Genomic DNA, 25,094 nt, shown 5'->3' on the forward strand with positions numbered 1-25,094 from the left:
AACCACATTACAGCCACATCCCAGTCAGTCACTACACAGTCACAACCACATCCCAGTCAGTCACTAGTCACAACCACATCCCAGTCAGTCACAACACAGTCACAACCACATCCCAGTCAGTCACAACACAGTCACAACCATATCCCAGTCAGCCACAACCACATTACAGCCACATTCCAGTCAGTCACAACACAGTCACTACCACATCCCAGTCAGTCACAACCACATTACAGCCACATCCCAGTCTGTCACTACACAGTCACAACCACATCCCAGTCAGTCACTAGTCACAACCACATCTGTCAGTCACAACACAGTCACTACCACATCCCAGTCAGTCACAACACAGTCAACCATATCCCAGTCAGCCACAACCACATTACAGCCACATTCCAGTCAGTCACAACACAGTCACCACATCCCAGTCAGTCACAACACAGTCACCACATCCCAGTCAGTCACAACAGTCACAACCACACCTGTCAATCACAACATAGTCACAACCATATCCCCATCAGTCACAACACAGTCACAACCACACCTGTCAGTCACAACACAGTCACTACCACATCCCAGTCAATCACAACCACATACCAGTCGCTCTCAACCACGGTTTGTTTCTCAAGGACGCGTCACTGCACTTGGTCAAATCCATGTCTGCTACATACCACCAGCAGCATAACTACATGCGCTTAGTCAGGCCTTGAGTGCATACATAGATCTCAAAGGACACTGCGCTGAAACAGAGACTCAAACTCTGATAACTGGTGAATGCTAAATCAGAAGTCCAGTGCTTAAGTGACTCCATCTGAGAGAGTACTACTGCATTCAATACTCACTGTTGACTTTGTTGACGTTGCCCTGAATCTCCGCTTGAGTCAACAGTTCATCATACACATCGTGGTCGTAGCTACGCTCAGGATCTATGCTCTGGAAAAAAAAACAAATGCAAAACATGAAACAGTGATCACATGAAATATATATATATATATACTGTAGCTTTCTCGTTGGCTGGATAGGTATCCCCCCCCCCCCTCCCCTGCACACCCCCTCCCCTCCATCACTATAAGCTCTGATCGTCACTGCATTTTCACCATAATGTTTTGAAATTATCATTTATGAATATTTAGCATAAAAATTTTAAATTGGTTATTATGACAATTAAAATACATTTTGGGACACAATTTGGATCATGTCTGCATGATCCTATAAACACTTTTGAGGTAAAAAAAAAAAAAGAAAAAAAAGAAAAAAAAAGAAAAAAAAAAAATCCATGTGACATCAGCATTTTTATCATGATATCATTCAATGAATACTGTGATATTCTCAGTTTAAGTGACAGAATCTATAATAATCCATTTTCATCTTCTCTGTATTCAACTGTCTAAACTGATATGCATATAGCAACTAGTAAAAAAAAAATTAAGCACACGGAATTGACAACATAAATGGTGAAACTATGGTGAAACATAAATGGTGAAACTACAACAATCAACAGCAGAGTAGTAATGACAGCACACTGTAGGAATTCACCTAACTGAAAACCATTAAAGTCTGCCAGTTTCATTCACTGTGCAATAAGTGACACAATACCCACAGTTCTTTGTTTTAACTTGCCACTGCACACAACCCCAACATTACACTGCACATAAGGCATTCTCTCTTTCTTTTTATTTTCCCTCCCTCCATTCTTTCGGGCATTCACACTCACATACATGCAAGCACACACACACACACACCACACACCAGTGCACAAGCACTCATGAATAGAGACACACACATTTGTGTTAACGTGCACACATACAGACACACTCATATAATATCATTCCTGTGTAATATGCTTGAAATGCTTAACACAACAGTACCAACACAAATAATTGACAGTATTTACAGAAACTATGACTGAAGTATTATCAAATATTGTGATGAAATTTCAGGTTATTCTGAAAACAGAAGAATAATAAATGTAAAGAAAATGTTTATTAACACAGTAACCTTAAATATGGGGGAAATCCATGCAAACAGATATGAAGTAACCTGAAACAGTATAATAACCTATCAGATCTGATTTTGTGCCATGATGCAAAGGAACATGCAGCATCAAAATCAATACCCTTTCAGGAAAAAAAAAAAGATAAAAAGGAAAGATATTTCCACACACACATTAAGAACAACTACACACTTTGGTGCTAATGCTTGTCATTTTTTCATTGTTTATAAATTCTTTTGAGCACTCTCTCCCACCCCTTGCACACACATACATACAGATGCACATCACACACTATAGTGTAAATTATTACTTTCACACAACAAAGCCCCCCAACCCACCCCATGCCCCAAAAAGCTGATTCATGATGGAAAAAAGACACAAAAAAAGAAGAAAAAAAAAGACAGTAGCAACAGCTGAGTGATGAAAGCGCTGGACTTTCAATGTATGGGTCCTGGGTTCAAATCGTCAAATCGCAGTCAGAGTGCCTGGCAGGTTAAGGGTTGAAATTTTACCAATCTCTCAGGTCAAGAGGTGAGCTGATCTACTAGTAACTGACCCCCTTCTTGTGCATACACACGCAGATCAAATGCGCATGTTGAAGATCCTGTAATCCATGACAGCCTTTGCTGGCTTTTGGAAACAAGATCAAACACAGCATACCCCCAGAATGGAATGTGGTTACCTATATGATGGGGTAAAAAAATTCAGCCATTCACATAAAAGCCCACTTGTACATGTGTGGATGTGGGAGTAGCAGCCCACAAACAAAGAAGAAAATAAGTAAATTTATTCTTGGGTGAAACTGTAAAATCAGAATCATCACACACACATTTGTTCACCACAAACCCATGAACAGCATAGTATGCTAAGTCTTTTATAATAATTCTTCTTCTTTGTTCGTGGGCTGCAACTCCCACATTCACTGGTATGTACAGGAGTTGCCTTTTATATGTATGACCATCTTTACCCCGCCATGTATGCAGCCATACTCCGTTTTCGGGAGTTTTACAATAATTCACCACATCATTAATCTAGACCCAAATGGAATTGTAGTGAAATGGTGTGGACACACTTTTCCATCCCACCAGAAAGTTGCGCTGGGGAAACATTTCACACAGCCGTGATACCTTGAAGCTGAAAGACTGGAGTGGACGATGTGTATTGTGATGTTAAAGGGAGGACAGCCAGACAAACACTGTCGCCTTCAACAGTAACTTAACTTACAGTACAACTTTCGATGTAGTTCAAGTCCTGACACAACAGAATACTACTACTACTACTACTAGTTATATTAGGTAGTACTTATATTGTGCTAACTCCCCATGTAATGAGCTCTAAGTGCCTTACATGAAACAACATGAACCACTGCCATCCATTTCTGTCACACAACTTTCAGTTCAGTGTGAGTTCTGTTGCTCTACAGAATAGCTAGTGTCGCCATATACAAACTAGTCTGTTACCCTCTTTTTCTTTAAGATGTATCATTTAAATGAACTAACAACCTCATGATATTTGACTTGTTAATAACTGAGTGTGTATACCTAATGAATACCTATAAGGATATGTGTAACATGCATTTATGTATGACATTTATGCTTGAATATATATGGATAAGGAATACGCATGCATAAAATTATGAATATATATATATGAGGTCTCTGTATCTTCCCCCCCCCACCTCTCTCTCTCTCTCTCTCTCTCTCTCTCTATATATATATATATATATATAAACTGCAAAAGTATAAGGATTTATAATGTGAGTTATTATACTGGCAGCATCTGTGTCTGGGGTCAGTGTAAGCAAAATTCTGTCAAGGTGTACGATATAATACACATGAATGCCAACATGTTATCTTCTTGAGAAAACTCTCTCTCTTTATACAAAACACACACACACATACACACACACACACACACACACACCAGTCCCAGTCATGCTAAAGGGATTTAATTGTGCAAGACACTTACTCTGAGTAACAACCACTCTGGAGTTTTTTCCCCCTGTATCTTAACAGCCTTTAACAATACAATACCTTATAGAGTTTAACAGTTCTCAAAAATGGGATAGATTTTTAAAATGCACCATACCACTGCTGTATATTAAAAACATTATTATACTGCTCACACATCATACATTGCATGTGTGAGATCAATTTTGAACAGTCAATGTAAATCACATATTGTTTACTAGGCCAATGAATGATACTACCATAACTGGTCTCTGCAGTACTCAGCAAAAGGAAGACTCGCATGACTGACTGATACGCCAAAGCAATAATATAATTTCTGAAGAAGAGTGCAGGATTGATCTGTGTATGCTGTGATGGGACTATAAGCTTGTGTTAAAAATCTTTTGACAATGTCCATTTCCTCAGCTGGTATCATGTCAGCACTTTGAAATACATAAATATATTCCACATGCACAGGACTGGATCAAATGTTCTGTTAACCACTGGAATATGTAAGAACTGAATGCAAGGGTTTGTGTGGGGAATGACCTAAACAGACTATGACAATGTTAGAAACAAGACATCAATTTAACACAGACTTCTACAGCCAACTCTGGTTAAATAAGATGCACATGCAAGTCATCCACCATGATAATAAATCCAAGTATAGATTTACAGACACAATCAACAGAAACACAGGAAGCACACACACACACACAAACACACACACACACCACACACACACATACAAATCCAAAAATAAACATTACCTTAGCCGAGAAGGTACACCACCCTCTGACAAAACACACTGACCATGCACACAATGAATCGCAAAAACCTCTCCATCCACTCAGTCAACACATGAAAGATGACCACCACAGATCCAGACCAGCCATGCATCACTTGAATATGTTTCCACATAAAACTTAACGGGACATTAATCAACACAAAGGGGCAAGTGATGACAAACGGAGTGCAGGTTAGAAGGGAGAAACCCAACATTAATTTCTTTTCCAGAATACAAGTTTTCCGTGCTTTGCATTCATACTGACAGGTTGACAATTATCGTTCAGAGCTGAGCTGGTGCCGCCACCACCCCGATTCACTGGCGCCATCTCATGCGTGCCGTAGAGAATGAGGGATGGATTTTGAAGTTTCTGTGCCTTGCACTTAATTTCCTCCAGCTAGGGAGAGGTACCATTGGAGCAGAGGGTGAGGATCAACATCAGTGTGTCAAGCAACAAAAAGCATCATCTCTAAAAAAATATTACACGTGCCGTTACAGCGTGATAGACAGAGACGAAGGGTGACAGAGAATTGGAGAAAGAGTTAACAGAAAAAAGACATAGATACTGAGAAAGAGCAACTGATTGAGAACAAATCAAGATGCATACACAGACAGCTAATGATACAGACAAATCATAATTTGTACACAAGAGTGCTGTACACAAAAAAGAAGCAGAAGAAACAGCATCAAGAAATGTCGCATACAAACACACATTGTAACACAACCACTGGCACTTATGCAGACAAATACATGTATAACAATTAATGAATAATCTGTCTTTTTTCCTGTAAAGTGGACAATAACATTTTATGCAGACCAATGACTGGAAATAATTACAGCAAATGTTAATTATGCATCAATTTTAACATCTAAAACCTTGAAGACAAGCATCTTTACAGCATGCTACTCATTACTTTGTACTTTGTTTCCTCATAGTCTCTGTTTAGGAAGATGACATGAACGAAATTCTTAACCTTTTTTTCATTTTCATGATCTACAGCCTTACAGTCTTGTTTTCAGATATGTTTGATAAACGAATCCAGTCACACAGGCATCCCCCCACCTATCCCCACTTCCCACCAAGCACACAACACACTCACACAATTATCACAGAGTCACACAAATGTTTGGCTATAGGCTAAAAGCCTTTTGCCCTCATAATCAGTGTCCATTTATGTGCTTTTGGATCACTTGTTGTGAACAGACCCTTGTTTAAATCTGGCATAGTGTATACTACATTTATCTACAGCTCAATAAAGATTTAACTCTGTGGAAAATACATGGTCCTTAAACTTTTTGTCAATGTGATTTTTGAAGGTGTTTACCGATGGTGCATTGATGGTGTCATAGGAAAGGTTATTCCACAGATTTATGATATGGTTAGTAAAGAACTTGCGGAACTGGTTAGTTACGAAATTAGTTTTGTTTATTATGAAGTTGTGCCCTTGAGTTTTATCGTAGTTAGCCATAGTAAAAAAAATTATGAGTCAGTTAAGATATCAATTACATCAGCTGGCAAGGTGAAAGATCTGTATCATGTACTAAATGGGTCAGTAATTAAGTAAGTTTCTGAGCAACATTAACCCATTCAACCCCAGTGAATTTACAGCCCTGGAAGGTTCCCCTGTCATATTCATGCGGAAAAACAAAGAAAATAAATTGAAACTGACTGGAGTTTTTTTCTTTCCAACCTGACATGTGGGGCCTTAACTGGAAATACTGTAGAAGTTAGTTCCCTTTGCTTGCAGTTTATGCATCTGTTGAGACGTGCGTATCACTTTTATGAAACAAATTTTGATGCCAGGACAACGCTTGGGTGCAGGGCTGAATGAGTTAAAGAGGAAAGGTAGCCAAGGAATCCTTTCGGTTTTTTTTTTTTTTCATCACAGAACACCGTCAGCTTCACAAAGCTCAACTCCATTGTTGCAGAGTATATAGGATGAAGAAGACTGATGTTGCAAACATTGTCGTCTGTAAACATCAACCCCAAGACTGCCGACCCCGCTGATACAGGAATCAATAGGATTGTGCTGTTCTCTTTGTCAGTCTTCTTGGGTAATTAACAACTTAATTTGCTTACATTTCGTCAGCTGCTGTTCATCTTACAAAACCATCAAGATATAAGTAAACCTGAAGATAAGGATTGTGCGGTTTTCTTTGTGAGTCTATTTGTGCAATTAACAGCATACTTAATTTGCTTATATTTCAATAAAATGCTGTTCATCTTACAAAGCCATCAAAATAAACAAGTAAACCATAAGACAAGACAAGAAAAGAGAAGACGAGGCAAGATAAGATAAGGTAAGACATAACTTTATTGTCTGTAAATTCAAAGAAATTTGTCTTTTGGCTCGAGTACATGTAACATAACATATATCAGCGAAATCCTTTTTGGAACATGGACAATCATGAAAGTGCTAGGCTGGTGTTAACAAACAATGCTTGTTGCAATGATGAACCCAGAAAAAGGTATCATTCAGAAGAAAGAATGTGGACACAAAACGCAGATCAAAACAAAAACAAAAAACAAGCCAGACATTAACAGAACCTGTGATTCCAACATATGTAATAATCTGATACAAGACTCTGGAAAGCATTTAAAGGTACACAGCTTGAAAAAAACCCAAAAAAACGAAAAGAAAAAAAAAGAGGGGGGGGGGGGGGGGGGGGGGGGGGGGGAGAAATGTTATCACACCAAGAACATATGACTCAAGAGTCAAAAAGTGAGAAAAAGCAATAGAAAGAGAGAGAGACAGAAAAAGAGACAGCGAGAGAGAGAGAGAGAGACAGAGAGACAGACAGAGAGAGTGAGAAACACACAGAGAGAGCGGAAGAAACAAAGAGAAAGCGTGGGTGAGACAGAGAGAGCGTGAGAAAGAGAAAGAAAGAGACAAAAAGAGAGAGAAAAAAAGTGAGTGAGACAACGAGACACACACACACCACACATACATACACCACCACCCCACACACACAGAAAGACGAGAGAAAGAAAGAGCATGACAGAAACCCAAAACCGAAATGAGCGAGGACGGACCTAGTTGTGGTGCGATCTCAGCCTTGGTCTGCTTGGCTGAGTACAGAGAGGGCGATAGAGAGACAGACAGTGAGACAGACACATACACACTAACACACACACACAAATGCACGAAGAAAGACGAGAGGAAGAAACACCACCATAGGACAGAATCCCAACACACAAACGAGCGATGACCAACCTTGTACCAGTCGATCTCAGCCTTGGTCTGCTTGGCGGGGTACAGAGAGAGAGATAGACAGTGAGACACATACACACACACATGCACACAAACACGCACCAACACACACATACACAGAGAAAGACAAGAGGAAGAAAGAACACTACAGAGCAGAAACACACAAAACCTAAACGAGCGAGAACCGACCTTGTACCGGGCGATCTGAGCCTTGGTCTGCTTGGCGGAGTACAGAGAGAGAGACAGACACACACACACACACACACACACACACATGCACCAACACATACAGAAAGATGAGAGGAAGAAAGAACACTACAGACGTAAACCCAAAACACAAACAAGTGAGAACGGACCTTGTTGCGGGCATTCTCAGCCTTGGTCTGCTTGGCGGAGTACAGCTGGTCCTGGTAGTGCTGTGCTACCTCAGGGTCAAGGTTCACCAACATGGCCGACGGGTTCCGCAGAGCAGCGACTGTGTCCTCCGCCACCTGCTGGTCAATGGCTTCGTTGATGGCGATGATGGCCGCGTGCACTGAGGTGTCAGGGATATTAACAACAATAATCAGTGTAATTATGTGTGCACCGAGGTGTCAAGGATATTAACAACAATAATCAATATGTTCATGCGTGCACCGAGGCGTCAAGATATCAACAACAATAATACATGTATCAATTTTGAGTTGTATCTTGTGCAGAGACATATCAAATCGCTTTAACAATAATGATAATAATGTACATTTGTATATCACTTACCCTATGGCTCTAAGTGCTTTTAACAATAAGAAAAAGGAATATAATTAAAATAAAATTAATTGATACAAACTCGCTAACCAATTAAAAATGTGTGATATCACTAATGACTCATACAGCTCTTTAAAAAAGCTCTTTTAACTTACGTCCATAATAAAATGATAAAATACAAACTCATTTAAATTTCGACTCACACATCACCTCACCCACATAATAAAATGCCTCAATACAAACTCACTAAATTCACTATTAAACAAAAAGAAGAAGAAAAAAAAACAGAAAAGAAAAAGAAAAAAGCCTCACACAAACACATCAATGCACATAAAGACGATTTGGGGAGAGAATGATCTACATTTTAAAAGATTGTTATCTATAGTTTAAAATATTGTTTGAACAAGTATGTTTTAAGATTGAAAGATTTTATGGTGGAGCAGTGTCTAATGTTTTGTGGTAGAGATTTCCAAAACCAAGGGCCATAGTGTGTACTGTTAAAAAAAACTGTGGGACTTGTATCTGTAATGTGGGATTTCGGGCATGCTTGTGTCAGAAGAAGAACACAAGCTAGGGCGGGGTGGACTGTAAATTTTGACTATGTCAGAAAGGTAATATGGCGCAGAACAATTTAATGAATTGAAACATTGGTTGATACTTACATGCTGCATCATCAACTGACATCTGCAAAAAAAGAAACATGGAATTATGAAGGATATAAATGTTAAATATTCAAAGCACATTCTTTCTCAATTAACAATTTAAGGTACCTCAACGAACCGAGAGAAAGTAAGATCCAAATCAGATATATACTACTAGCAATGTAAGAAAAATATTTGAAGCAAAATCTGTTTCATACCTTTTTTTTTGCTTACACCTAATAAAAGCCCCTATTTTCTGTTTCTGCAAGCCCCCAGGCCCCTTTCATTCTCCTTTCAAAACACTTCCTTTATTCATTTTGTAATATTTTATCACCTGCAAGCAATCCTTTCACTGAAGAATTAAATAAATAAATAAGCAAAAAAGTAGATAAATAAACAAACAAACAAATAAATGAGTGATTTGGATGGAATGGGATGTTTTACATAATACTTTGCCTATGAAAAACTCCAAAAGCACAAGATGTATTCACTGAAGAGATAAAAGAATAAACACATAACATGCACTGACCAGTCCATCAAACATATAAAGACATATGTTTACAAGTACACAAGAAAAAAAAAAAGCGCACCCACCTACCAACACTCCACTGTCCAACCAGGGACTCTGAAAGCTGATTCACAAAGGTGAAAAGAGATATTTTTTTTCTTTTTTGAAGAGAAAAACTTAAAAACTTTAAAAAAAAAAGAAAAAAAAAAGCAGGTTCTGAATTAAACACACAGAAAAATAACTGCAACTTAAATTTATGAATTAAAAAAAAAAAGGGGGGGGGCACAATAGAATGAAGTGAAAAGACACAAAGTAGGTCACCTCATTGGCCAGAATCCCTCCGATCTTGCTGAAGGCAGGCATCTGTATTCCGTATTTGTCCAGTTCTGATCGCATGGCACTGATCTCTTCCTCTGAACACACACAAACAGTGTTTAAACTGTAGTAAATATGAAAACAAAATGTGATGGATTTGTACAAGGTTGTGTGAGCAAGAGAAACAAACTGGAAAACCTGTAGTTATGCTCATTAACACAGACATACAACTTTCCAATTCTGATCGCATGGCACTGATCTCTTCCTCTGAACACACACAAACAGTGTTTAAACTGTCATAAATATGAAAACAAAATGTGATGGATTTGTGCAAGCTTGTGTGAGCAAGAGAAACAAACCGGAAAACCTGTAGTTATGCTCATTAACACAGACATACAACTTTCCAATTCTGATCGCATGGCACTGATCTCTTCCTCTGAACACACACAAACAGTGTTTAAACTGTAGTAAATATGAAAACAAAATGTGACGGATTTGTACAAGCTTGTGTGAGCAAGAGAAACAAACTGGAAAACCTGTAGTTATGCTCATTAACACAGACATACAACTTTCCAATTCTGATCGCATGGCACTGATCTCTTCCTCTGAACACACACACACAGTGTTTAAACTGTAGTAAATATGAAAACAAAATGTGATGAATTTGTACAAGCTTGTGTGAGCAAGAGAAACAAACTGGAAAACCTGTAGTTATGCTCATTAACACAGACATACAACTTTCCAATTCTGATCGCATGGCACTGATCTCTTCCTCTCAACACACACAAACAGTGTTTAAACTGTAGTAAATATGAAAACAAAATGTGATGGATTTGTGCAAGCTTGTGTGAGCAAGAGAAACAAACTGGAAAACCTGTAGTTATGCTCATTAACACAGACATACAACTTTCCAATTCTGATCGCATGGCACTGATCTCTTCCTCTGAACACACACAAACAGTGTTTAAACTGTAGTCAATATGAAAACAAAATGTGACGGATTTGTGCAAGCTTGTGTGAGCAAGAGAAACCAACTGGAAAACCTGTAGTTATGCTCATTAACACAGACATACAACTTTCCAATTCTGATCGCATGGCACTGATCTCTTCCTCTGAACACACACAAACAGTGTTTAAACTGTAGTAAATATGAAAACAAAATGTGATGGATTTGTGCAAGCTTGTGTGAGCAAGAGAAACAAACCGGAAAACCTGTAGTTATGCTTATTAACACAGACATACAACTTTCCAATTCTGATCGCATGGCACTGATCTCTTCCTCTGAACACACACAAACAGTGTTTAAACTGTCGTAAATATGAAAACAAAATGTGAATGATTTGTACAAGCTTGTGTGAGCAAGAGAAACAAACTGGAAAACCTGTAGTTATGCTCATTAACACAGACATGCAACAGTGCATAAGCACAGTGACTGACATACACATTAGAAAAATATATACACCCCATAGCTATTGAATATACAGATATTTCTGTGAATGATTTACCAGTGTAACATCACAGCACTAAAATTCCAATAAAATAACCCCCACACCGACACATATTTGAGCGCAGGGAGACATACAACACAAATTCAGTTCAGGTGGCTAATAACCTGTGAAGAACCTGACAAGATCTTTTGCCTACAATTTATTTTTCATATCATTCAAAAATCTTTATGGATAACCTGTGCAGAACCTGAGAAGATCTTTTGCCAACATTTTTTTTTTATATCATTTAAAAAATCTTTATGGATAACCTGTGAAGAACCTGAGAAAATCTTTTGCCTACAATTTTCTTTTATATCATTTAATAACTTTTTATGGGTGTTTCAGAGAGGTTTCAGCGGTGCCCGCAGCCTGGATTACCTGTGAAGTTGATCTTGCCATAGAGGTCTTGGATCTGAGGAGCCAGCCCCAGCTTGAACAGGTAGAGACTGCAATCAAAACAACATGTTCAAAAATCAAAACAAATAAATGAAATGATAAACAGGCAAACAAATAAATGAACAAACAAACATATGAAAAGATATATAGATAAATAAACAAACAAACAATTCACAAAATATTTTTCCAAATGCTAACAAACACATGAAAAGATAAACAGATAAATAAACAAACAATTCACAATATATATGTCCAAACACTATGAAATGATAAACAAGCAAACATACGAAAAGATAAACAAATAGATAAATAAACAAACAAACATATACATCAAATGAATTTCCAGATGCTCAAAAACCAAATCAAAGTTTGTTCTTTAATAGGAAAAAAACAGAGAAATGAATACAAAAGAAAAAGAAAATTAATAGAGGCAATCATATGAGGCAAATACATAAATAAATTAATAAACAGACTTTCAAAGAAAGAAACAAAAAAACAGTCAAGGTTTGTTTTTTTCATGGAATCAGATTGACTTATCATATATAGGGAGGATATATATATATATATATATATATATATATATATATAGTCTTTTTATCTGATATTAAATAAACTAACAAAATCAATAAATATATATGCACACAAATACACACACCTGCCCGTGCACACACACACACACACACACACACACATGACAGCACTGAAACACACTGAGGAAAGTGTCCCAAAACATGTTATTAGTCTGACACAACTGGACCTATGTCTTTCAGCTCTACTGCTTTGATTTTGTTTCTACCTTTTCCTTTACATGAACTGGACCATAATCATGATGATATGGACATTTACTATCCCAGCATGAATCAGTGTTTCAGCATTGCAGAATAAAGTTTAGTTATGACTATGTTCTTTCCTGTGTTCATTGTGATACTGATAGCAACATTAGCACATAGTTTCTCTCTCTCTCTACACACACACACACAAATCAAGAGCTAATTTAACCTTTTTTTCTCCCCCCCCCCCCCACTCCTCCCCTAAAAACCACCAACCACCCGGCCAAACATAAACACCCCCTGCCCACACCAAGACGACCATGCAGTATTCATCACCCTCTCTCAACACCGCACAAACAGTGAGCCCTGTCATGCTATGCCCTGAGCCCTCAGGTACTGAAGAAGCACTCTGGAAAAAAAAAAGCAACAAAAAACCCTTGCTGACTGCTGCTCATGTATAATGTAAGGGCCAACTTAGCTAATCAACTCACCTCCAAAGCAGCAATCAATACAGTACGTAAGAGCATTCAGAAATGCTGACTACAGTTTGACTTGCCACAAGTTCTCTCTCTCTCTCTCTCTGTCCTCTACCCTTTCTCTTTGTTTGACACTTGCTACAAACCTTTGTTAAAAAAATTCTTTATTACATAACAGCCAAAACCATACCTTTGCTAACTCAGTAATGCATTTTTCAAAACGTCCAAAATGTTGATAACTATTCTTGTGTGTGCACCTACAAATTTAGCAAGGTGATTATACATTGGTTGTTTAGTTGTTTTGTTGTTGTTTTTGCAAGCTGTGATGTTGCTCTTTTACTGTTTTATGAGTGTTGCTGTGTTGTTTAAATCTGTTTAAATCTTTTCACAAAATACACAACTAGAAACCATCACACAACCCATGTCTTGAAATAAGGGGGAGGGGGAGTCTGTGAACCAGCAGACAGACAGACAAACAGGAAACTGAACTATTTTTTGGTGCTCATGCTGTGCTTTCACGGAAGCCTTCAAGAATGGTGGCATTCAATTCATGATTAACAAACACTAACGAGTAGTAACTCTCTCCATTCACAAGGTACACAACTTCAAGTCAGTGCTGCTTATGCTACCGATTCAGCTAGCACACAGGTAAATAAAAGGTACATTGGAACAAACCCAGACACTTCCTCTAAAAAGGAAGCGCCGGGCCTGTCCTTATACTGATCATTTGACATGTGCACACAGCAGCAAAGACAGAAGAAATGTGCAAACACAAATTAGCTTTTATTCAAGACTGGCATAGCCTCTTTAACCCTGAACAAGCCACACAAATTAGCTTTTATTCAAGACTGGCATAGCCTCTTTAATCCTAAACAAGCCACACAGAACACATGGACAACACAGAACAAACACAAATGAGCTTTTATTCAAGACAGGCCCGGCGCTTTTTTTTTCAATTAAAGATTAGTTGTTGTTGTTTTCTCCTGATCTATTCAGTATTTTACTGTTAACATTTGATAGTGGTCTAACAAGGCAGTAGGTGTGTCACTGCTCTGCTGTCAACAAACACAGCTGGAGCTGGCCAGCTGTTGCCATTCAAAACAGCTGTAAAGGTTAAGATTACTCTTCCTGCCAACACACACACACACACACACACATGTACACACACACACACACACACATACACGCACACACGTACACAACACAAATCTCTTTTTTTTTTTAAATGGCTTATACAGCATTATAAAGTATCTGAATGTAACACAGTCAACACACATGACAAATGTCCACAAAGCATAATTAATACAAACTGTGCTGTCATGTACTAAAAGCAAATTGGGCTGACATGTGCTGCAGAGGTGAAAATTCAAGGATGACTTTCCTGTCATTTACCCAGAAATATCCAGCAGCATAAACTGACCTGATGATGGGCATTAATTATCGAGGGTCACCCATGCCACAAGGCATGTAGTACACAGTCTTGCTGATTGAAAAATAATGTACCATCTATCTGCTTGCCACATAAATTCTGACATGCAATGAACAAAAGAAGACCTGCAAGCCAACTTTTAAAGTACAGAAACACAATTATCAGCTGTGACTGGACCTTATGGGAAGACATAATAATAACAATAAAAAATATGTATCTATCTAGCACTTGTGTAGAGACAAACTGTTGCGTGTTCACACCAGTTACAAGCATGCATAACTTCAGCGGGATGAAATACAGCACTCATAAATGCTTGTAAACAGAAACTGCACAGAAACTGTAGACCAGAGAGACCTAAGAATCCCCAGCACCCTGACTCTGTCAAGGAGCAGACCTCTGTAATGGAATCTTAAATGAGTGAAAAAGAGGAAGCCCTGCCCAGACAGAATGCCCACTGTTTTCCCAGAAAACTAGGAGTCACTGCCGAACTGGGCTAATGTGTACAGATTCAGTAAAAACCAGTTTTCTGTATTGATGTTTAGAGTCTACTGAGAGGTGAAGAAGGGAGTGTTTTGTGGAAGGAATCCTATCCTAAGCAGCATAGTTGTAGAACCATATTATACCAGTACTAACAGCAGAAAAACAATTACCAGAAGTTCAGATCAGTGAACACCGCCAGGAGCTTCAGTCTTAGAGAAACACAGATCTTCTGCACTCCAGCTGCCATGCAACAGAAACACAGTTCAGAGTTATATCTTTTGATTCCCCTCTGCTGATTCCACTGCTCTTGCACAAGTACAGGCATGTGATTTGAAACTGTGAGCCTCCACAGATGGACTGGCCACACGCTTCGCAAGCCTACATCCAGTGCCACAGTGCAAGCCCTCACCCACAACCCACAGAGGAAAAAGACAAAAGGCCGGCCAAGGTATGCATGGCGCCATGACCTGGAGGCAGACATGCAGAGGACAGACAGACCTGGGGACAGCTGAAGTGACTGGCACAGGACAGGGATGGCTGGAGAGCTTTTGTTGGAGGCCTATGTCCTTGCTGCTGTGCACAAGGCCCGAGCAGCATCCACTGCCAAGATGGCACCCGCTCATTTGTGTCCCACCTGTGGGCAAGCCTTCAGAACCTGGATTGGCCTCATCAGTCACCTCCGGACCCACAGCCACCGATCTTTCATCTGATTTTTGAAGCCATGGTCATCTTCGAATCCAAAGGACGAACATCATGTCCCAAATGGAGCAACAGGTGTAGGTGAGGTGAGCTGATGTCCCTTACAAAGTGTCAACTCTAAGGTGTACAGAAACCCTCCAATTGTAAGCAAAGGGTTAAACCCATCACTAAGGGTCAAGGAAAAAGAGGGAGAAAATTACCTATACATTGCTGGGATCGAACCTTTGACCACTCACTTCACAGCAGGATATTCTGAATAGTTGATAAAGCTACCACTCCACAGTGCTTATTTAGTCATCAAGTGTGTTTGTTCAAGTATACTTGCTGTGTGTAAATGAAATCATCGCAGGCATCTGACCCTATAAACTGAAAGCCTCAGGCTTGACATGCTATCTGTTATCTACATACTTACTGGTTGCTATGATTGCTTGATAAATTGCTGCGGAAATAACTTTTTCTCATGAAACATATGTGTTCTCCACTCTGAGTAAGTGTGAAATTGATAACAGGGAAGGCAAGCATATGTGCATACATAAAATAAAACTACATTCAAATGGATGCACACACCCAGGCACACCAATCATCAAAGATTACATACCTGAGAGCATGAACACAGTAGACTGCTCTTGGCATGTTCTTTTTGTCGTAGATGTCTGTTGTTTCAGGGTAAAAAATCTGCAAATATGTGCCAGGAACACATTAAATGACTAAAGAATGCATCGAAACAGCTTCTTACGTAACATACTTTAATTATCCAGTAACCCACAAAACTATTTTTAAACTTCAGAACAAGGGAAATATTTCCAGACTGAGGATATCACTTTTTTCTCCCCTCTATACTGACTTAATTCTAACAAATCACTCTTTCTTACATCAGAATACATTTCATGCTGCTATCCACAAAACATTATTTTAATTTGACTAGAAGAAAGATGCTTTCTGACAATGAAAACATTGCTGTCCCCCCCCCCCCCTCCCCCCTCAATTCTTGACCTTTTTTCTCACTTTAATAACTAATCTTTTAGTTCTGTGATTTATTATCAACACACTATACAGCAATGCTTGTAGCAGTGTGATTTTATTTCTGTTCATCAGTGGTGAAGCTCTAGGCTTGAAACTTCTGAAAAGATGTAATCAATCTTAACAAGAAACTTAAAATTTTCCATTTATAATGTTAGCCATGTTATTCATCTTTGGTCAAAACATTGCTACTTCATTCTTCAGGTGGAGGAGGATAAGAAGGAGAAGGAGAACAAGAAATGTGCAGTCAGCATGATCATGGGAGGCTACTCTCACCTTGGGCAGTCCCACCTCCTCCATCGCCCTTAGCCAGAAAACGATGTTGTCTGTGTGCCGGAAATGCAGCCCACGGGTCTGATGGGGAAAGATAAATAACACAACAATATACATACTTATTATTACACACACACACACACACATTTATATATACACACATACATACATACATGTATGTCCATGAAAACTGCAAGATACACAGATAACAAATCAATGCAAAAACAACCAGAATTATAATGCACAAAACAATACAAAATAAAAAAGACCAACAATGAATGAAAAGAACAAGATACACTGACAGATAAATAAATGAAAACTACAACCAAGAATAATAATGCTCACAACAGAACAAAATCAAAAAAGATCAATGAAAATGGCAAAACATTCACTGAAAATAACATCCAGAATAATAATGCACATAACAGAAAAAAAAAAAAAAAAAAAAGACAGGAGAAAAAAAAAGAACCGACAATGAATGAAAACAGCAAGACACAGATAAATGAATGGAAACAACAACTAAGAATAATGTATGGTTTTCAAGATCAGCCATGTTGCTGAAAAGATTTTTTTTTAAAACAATTTGGATCTTTTCATAGAAATAACACCTAAGATGTCATTCTTCAATTTTCACAAGTACCTTTAAGAGTGTGTTGATGACCTCATACTTGAGCAGTTTGTCACTCAACAAACACACTCATTCACACACACACACACACACTCTCTCTCTCTCTCCCTCTCTCTATTGTTACTTGAAACAAGATGTCCATCACACTCCTTTCTGATATTCTTGGTCTTGACAGCAAAGTTGTGGTAACCAATTTTGGGTTTTTGTGTAACAGACACAGGGGAGAGAAGACGAAAGAGACTGACAATTATGTATCCCTTGTACCCTATCCACCACCTCCCTCCCCATTTCTTTTTCATCTCCTTCTAGTCCTCTCAACTGAATCTTTGAAAAATTTCTTTTATTATCTACCTCTGTACACATTGTACTTACATGGATGAAGATAATTATGCATATATATACGCTGAGCGACTGTTGTCTACATGTGTAAAAGAGTGTTTGAGGTATTTCTTTGTTCAGTGTTAATGGTATCTCCTGTACCTTATATCTGGTCTGGTCTTTGTCGTAGATCTTCTTGAGCGGCACCACACTGGCGGCAAAGAAATGACCCAGTTTGGCCAGGAAGACGCCATTGCGCAAACCCTCCTCCAACTCGGTTGACTGTGGAAGGTCTTCATTGATGCACGCTTGGATCCATCTGAAATAAAGCAGAAGAGAAAAAAACAAGTGACAATGATGCAATATACAGGCTGGTAGATTCTTCCATCACCTCCTCTCTCTCTCCTCTGTGCCACCCCTTGCCTCCCTTCCCTCTCTCTCTTCAATGTCACCTCCCCTTGCCTCTCCTTCTCTCCCTTTCCTTGTAACAAGCTTGACATGACATGGCATATTTACTGATTAGGCCTTTGACCCATATCAACAGAGGTTAACACATTCAGAGGTGTGGTATGAAAATAACACAGGAATGATAATTTACGCATTTCTGAAAGGAATCCTTTGTAAATATAAGTGACGAGATGTGTTCGAACACTTTTTGTTTTTCCTTGTAACAACCAGTGTCTTTTGATGACAGTGGACCATCATGCTGCATGGATAGTTTCTTTTTTCAAAATCTGTCCTGATACAAATAGATATGAAACAAACTTTGAATCAGTGCAAAAACATGAATGCAAAAACATATTCTTCTTAATAATAAACACAGAAAAGAACTGGATTTTTAAAGTTCTCCAGAAGCACAAACATGAGTTTTTGGCTCAAGTCTATCCTCTGGATTATTTTTTTACTAGTTAGAATGAAGTCATAGTAAGCGTGGCAATTACTGTGTCTGTGTTTGCACCTTTTTTATTGTTGTTGTTTTTGTTGGTATACAGAAATACATCGAAGCAGTGCCTCTCAAACCAACTTTTGTTAAGTACTGAGATCTCAACAGTTTTAACATTGTCTGTAAAAAAAAAAAAACCCAAAAAACATCATTCGTGATGTTGAACATTACATTGTACATAGATAAACAGTGCAGATACACAACAGTGAACATTCAAGTACACCAGACTCGGATAGATGCCATTGATTCTGCTGCAGCTGCATCCAGGTTTTGCTGCTGTTGCATGTTTAACTGTGCATTTTTTTTTCTGTGAAGGGTTTGAGCTTATTTTAGGCCTCAGTGTTTTGTGCATTCATAACAGCTGTGGCCCTGTACACATCTGTTGTAAAGTGTGATCAATGTCCACAACCAATCTCATGTTTTGGGAAATCATCAACCTCTTGCCAGTTTTCCTGTATTATGGGTGCCCACAGCATGTCTCTAAAACTAAAAAAAAAAACCAACTTTCAACTATGATAATCCACAGCTAAGGGCATAGTAACTGTGCATTCTGGAAATATATTCCTTTTTTGTGCAGCTGTCATTATTGTTTTTCCATCTGAAAAATATCATTGTTTAAGTTTGTCTCTTTGAAGCAACATATACACCTTTAGATGGATAGACATGCAAAAAGACCACACCCACGCACAATTTGACCTTAAGGCCACATTACCAAAAGGTTGTTGACTCTTTCCATACGAACGGCGAAAGAGACGACGTTAACAGTGTTTCAGCCCAATTACCATCATCAAAATACTGCAAGCAGAAGGCTCTTATACTGAAGACGTGAATGTTGACAAAGAATACCACAATTCTGACGACGGAAGCTAAAGGTTGGGTCATTCAGACACCCACTGGACATCCCAGGGGTCTGTGTAGAGGAGAAGAGAGGACTGGCCGTACTGAGTGAGTTAAACTCACCACTACAAACAGACATGCATGCATTCAGGTGGGATGTGGGTGGTTGTGGTGGCAACTCCTATCCAGTGAAAAACTGACTCACACACACAAACACACACATCACCTTTGCATCAAAATACACATGTGTGTGTGCATGCATGTGCGCATGTGTGTATGTGTCTGAGAGTGAGAGTGAGCATGTGTGTGCACACATGTTGTGTGTATGTGTGTGTTTGCATGCACACACATTATGTGCATGTGCATGCATTTGGATATGTGTGAGTGTGGATGAACACACACACACACACACACACACACACACACACACAGACTACTTCCACCTCCCCCGTTCCCTGACACACACATTTATATATCATCAGGACTGATGCTATGCACACATTCCACAATTCCTGTGTTTTTTTATGACAGAATGCATGAGGCCACACTATGTGTAGAAAGCACTGGACTTCCAAAGTGCTGTGACATGAAATCTTTTGAACAGACACACTAAAATCAATAACTGGTCTTTTAAACTGAGTATCAAATTTGAGTTCAGCTAACACACACACACACACACATACACACACACACACACACACACACATCTATATGAGTCATACTGCTAGAGCAGTGTTAACTATTCTGCTATATACAATATATATATATTTACACAAACACACACACACACACACACATGTATATAAGTGTGTGTGTGTGTGTGTGTGTGTGTGTGTACGTGTATATGTAAATACATATATTTATACATTGCAGAATAGTCGACACTGATCTAGCAGTATGACTCACTGAGTCAAACAACTCATGTCAAGAAACCCGGACATCACCACCCAAGCATTTCAAATTCAAGTATGGGCATTACCATAATCAGTTTCAATACAAACTTTTTTGTAAGGCTATATTGAATAAGCACAGTGGGAGGGCGTAGATGTAAAGCAATAGAAGTCGGATGATTTTTTTTTTTTCTTTTTAACATTATCAGTCTACCCTTCTTATTCATACACAGCACCTTCATGCTGGCACTTTTTCTCCTCTGGTGGGTTTAAAATGCACTGGTCAACTTCTCCAGTGCTTCTCTGAAGACTGATCAAACAACTTTTTGACCAAATGATGCAGTGAAAAGTACTGTTGAGGAAACTTTATCAAATTCTTAGGTTGTTGTGATCATCAAGAAGTCCTGAGGAGAAACTGACAGGCAGGAAACAAGGAAAATGATTCACTGATGGAACAAAATCTGTATTCAAACACACACACACACACACGAGACAGAGAGAGAGAGAGAGAGAGAGAGAGAGAGAGAGAGAATGTGAGTTCCTCACATATATATATATGTGTGTGTGTGTGTGTGTGTGTAGTAAAAACAACAGGAAAATGAAATCTCTATCTCCACTGTCCATCAAGAGCAGTCTTTGTTTCCAACAACTCTGTCTCAGTCTTTCTCTCTCAGTCTCACACACACAAATGGCTCCCCCCCCCCTACCCCTCCCACTAAACATGTGCATACACCAACACTCATACACACAACACACACACACTGTTTGGATCTCTTCTTCCTATTTCACCATTCTCCATATTATCTGTGCGTGTGTGTGTGTGTGTGTGTGTGTTTGTGTGTGATTGTGCGCACGCACACGTGTGTGCATGCATGCATGTGTATGTATGTGTGTGTGTATGTGTATGTGTGTGTGTCTGTGTGTGTGTATGTTTGTACATGTGTGTGTGTATGTGTGTGTGTATGTGTGTGTGTGTGTGTGTGTGTGTGTGTGAAGTGCATACCCTATACCTGAAAGCGCTGAAGTGATTCTCATGGAAAAGGGGAGGAGGAGTGGGGTGGGCCTGGGGGGGATGGCATAAATATGTACTCAGTATTCATAAAACTCTAGGTTATTTGGGAAGTGTACATACACACAGCCCCGCTGATAAATCCCCAACCAGCCATTATTTTTAAGTGCAGGTCATGTAAACAGGTGCAGTCAGACAGAAACCATTGTCCTTCCACCACCACCACCACCACTTCTGCATCGCCTCATACCCCCCACACCCCCTCCCCACCTTCAGCCTTCTGACACTGACATGACACAGGGCCCACAACAGTTAACTCCCCTAGATTTTGTACTTGTTGCATCCTTCTTTCCCTTACAGTGTGTGTGTGTGTGTGTGTGTGTGTGTGTGTGTGTATGTGTGTGTGTGTGTGTGTGTGTGTGGACCCCTGAGTCATCACTTTGTGACACAAACTACTAATGGCTGGTCCAAAGCTTAGATATGTATATATATGAAAAAAAGAAGAAGAAGAAATGAACACAGTGATGTCATCACACTCATTCCAAACCCACACCCCTGTCCTTCAAAATCAGTCATGACTCTCTCTCTCTCTCTCTCTCTCTTCTCACTCTCACAGAGCAAACGACTCTATTTGCACAGATCACGCAACACAATATCCTCAATGAATGCGATTGTGGGTGTCAAGATGATATGCCCCCATGCAGTCAGCCTGTCCTCTCACAGCCCATGGTGTGTTCCGGTTAATGAGCTGCCCACACTGCTATTCTGGTCAGTGGCTATCATTCAACAGCTTGCATCAAGTGACAACAACACAACGAATGAATCATCAAGTGACAACACTGCATACACAATGAATGAATGCTTCTGTTGCCAGTTGGCATATACTTTAAATCAATTAACTGGATCACTAAATGAAATAGGATCCTTCCCATTGTGTGCGTGCATGCAAGCCAGTGCACATAAGTGCTGCCCTTTTGTTTTAACCTGGTCATGGCTGATTATATATACAATTGTATCACTATTCAGGTTTTCTTTGTTTTGTTTTTATATTCAAGCCATGTTACGTGAGTGTATACATTTATTCTGGGACACAAGTTTTATCATAATGAGGAAAACCTGTGTACTCGGATGTGGCAACAGCTTCAAATTATCAATGCAAACAGGACAGAGTGGACACATGTGTTTTGCTTTTATTGCTCGGCGGTGGTGTGTTTGTGCTGCGGTACACAGATGACGGCAGCAAACGTCTGACTGAAAGCTCTCAGTGTCTGTTTATTCTCAAGCTGAGCCAGACATGTTTCACTTTGTCACTTTTTGTTTTGCAGCATGCTTACGCTCATGACAGAATGGACAGGGGCATGGGGATATTGGGGGCGAGGGGGAGGGGTGAGAGACAGAATAACAGATAAAGAGGAAAGCTGGATGCTGGGAGGTGAAAATAATAAAAAAATAATGATGATAAAATAACAACAATAATACTGCACATTTGTATAGTGCTTTCTCTCTAAGAGCTCAGGATGCTTTACATGAAAGAAAAAGTGACAAATTACACCAACCACCCATGGTGAATCATTATCTGCCCCACTCCCCTCCCCCCTCTCTCATACCTCATACTTGTATGTAAAGTGAGTTGACAGGCATCAGGAAGTGTTGTAATAAGAAAAAACCCAGTGCTTTCTGACAGCTTTTTATATGTGTGGGTTGCATGACACTTTTCAATTATATAGATACATACAATTACACACACACACACACACACACACACACAGATACATATATACATATAGATATATAATTGTCTGAAAAAAATGTCACCACAGAGAGGGGGGCGAAGGGTGGGTGGGATGGGGGTGGGGACAAAAGGAGGGACTGTTACAGACAGAAACCTGTGCAGATCAGGTGGTTTGTCACTGGTTCACATTTCAAAGGCTATGGGCTTGAGTTCGATTCCTGTCCACCAAGAATAAAAACTGGCACCCTTGCTCTTGATGTGCTGTCATCGTCCTTGTGGTGTCAGTCTCTTTTTCGACAGGTCCCCTCCCCACCGCTCCCCCCTCTGCTCCCAGGCCCCCAATATGTCTTAGGATGTTGTTTATTCACTTGAACCATAAAAGTAGGAGGCAAGATTGCACTGGCTCTTAATGCTGCAGCCTTGGGGGCTAGTTGGCCTTTGGGAACCATCCCAACACTGACTGTCCTGAAACCCTCTTGGTCGAGAGAGACGGAATGTAACTAACTTGGGCAAGACACTCTCCACTATAATCAAATTCTAGCCAAGACAGTTGGGACAGCAGATGTCTCTTCTGCTGTTATGATGGTGATACAGTCGGACACGACTGACTATAATACAACATACAAATCACCAGAGGTCGGCGTCCACATCAAGGCTGAATGTGACCAACAGGGAGGGTAGCTACATAATTAAGTACCTGCACATTGAAGGAAGCAGTGAGAGAGAGAGAGAAGAAAAAGAGAGAAAGAGGGAGAGCAAGCCTGCAAGCAGACTTGACTAAGGGTCAGGACATAAATAATCTTGTGTCCTTTATGCACAGAAAGAGAGTGGGGGTGGAGTATGGGTGGGTGGGGTAGCGTGTGATGATAAATGTCCATGGGCTTGAGAACAGACATGGTGTGTGTGTATCAACATGGTGGGCTGGCAGTGACGACACACACAGCACTATGCTGACATGGTGGTTCTACACCTCTCTTCACACCCACTGCTAGTCCCTCCACAGTCCTGGGTTTGTTCAACACATGTTCACATTCCTCAACCTACACTTCTACAACAATGGTGGCTAAGGCATCCATCATCCCAGCTTTTTAAAACAGCTTCCACAGCATCCATTATACAGGGAAAAGCCGTTGCTCTTTATCCATTACCCCAGAAACAGGCCACTGCCACAACAATCCATTACCCCATAAAAAAGGGAAAAAACAACCACCACCTAGGCTGTCACCATGGCATCCCTTATTCCATGATATCTTGGTACCAAAGCAATGCAAAGGGGAGGGACCTTTGCCATGGTAAACATTATCTCAAGAAATAAAGATATATATCTATCTTGATGACATACAGCATCCATGTTATCCCTGAGTATGGGAGACTAAACCAGTATTTTTACCATAAAACCCCCCAAAAAAAACAATGACTTTGGAGTTCTCTATTATACCAAGCAAATAGGGCATGCAGTCACAAGTACAATAACACTGACAAGCTATGTGCTTGTGAGAATGTCTGTTTGGGATCTTGACTAGGTCCATACCTGCAGGCACTTACATCCATGAAGAGGGAG

At 39.6% G+C, this 25,094-nt stretch overlaps 1 protein-coding gene across 4 annotated transcripts in view; it reads right to left on the reverse strand.

Annotated features, from left to right (window-relative positions):
• The window catches only part of LOC143282139 (ras GTPase-activating-like protein IQGAP1), a 122,922-nt gene that overhangs the window by 63,735 nt on the left and 34,093 nt on the right, over positions 1-25,094 (reverse strand). For 2 of the 4 annotated variants that reach the window (XM_076587672.1, XM_076587671.1), the window contains exons 3-11: positions 18,285-18,441; positions 17,180-17,257; positions 16,482-16,558; positions 12,012-12,079; positions 10,153-10,244; positions 9,345-9,366; positions 8,295-8,473; positions 4,992-5,123; positions 840-930 (exon numbers count right to left, since the gene is read on the reverse strand). In XM_076587672.1, coding sequence (XP_076443787.1) covers positions 840-930; positions 4,992-5,123; positions 8,295-8,473; positions 9,345-9,366; positions 10,153-10,244; positions 12,012-12,079; positions 16,482-16,558; positions 17,180-17,257; positions 18,285-18,441 — 896 coding nt within the window. The remainder of the gene's footprint in view (positions 1-839; positions 931-4,991; positions 5,124-8,294; positions 8,474-9,344; positions 9,367-10,152; positions 10,245-12,011; positions 12,080-16,481; positions 16,559-17,179; positions 17,258-18,284; positions 18,442-25,094) is intronic. The other 2 variants (XM_076587674.1, XM_076587673.1) reach the window with 1 other exon arrangement.

Source organism: Babylonia areolata, chromosome 5, assembly GCF_041734735.1.
Source record: "Babylonia areolata isolate BAREFJ2019XMU chromosome 5, ASM4173473v1, whole genome shotgun sequence".
In the NCBI taxonomy this organism is placed as follows: domain Eukaryota; kingdom Metazoa; phylum Mollusca; class Gastropoda; order Neogastropoda; family Buccinidae; genus Babylonia; species Babylonia areolata.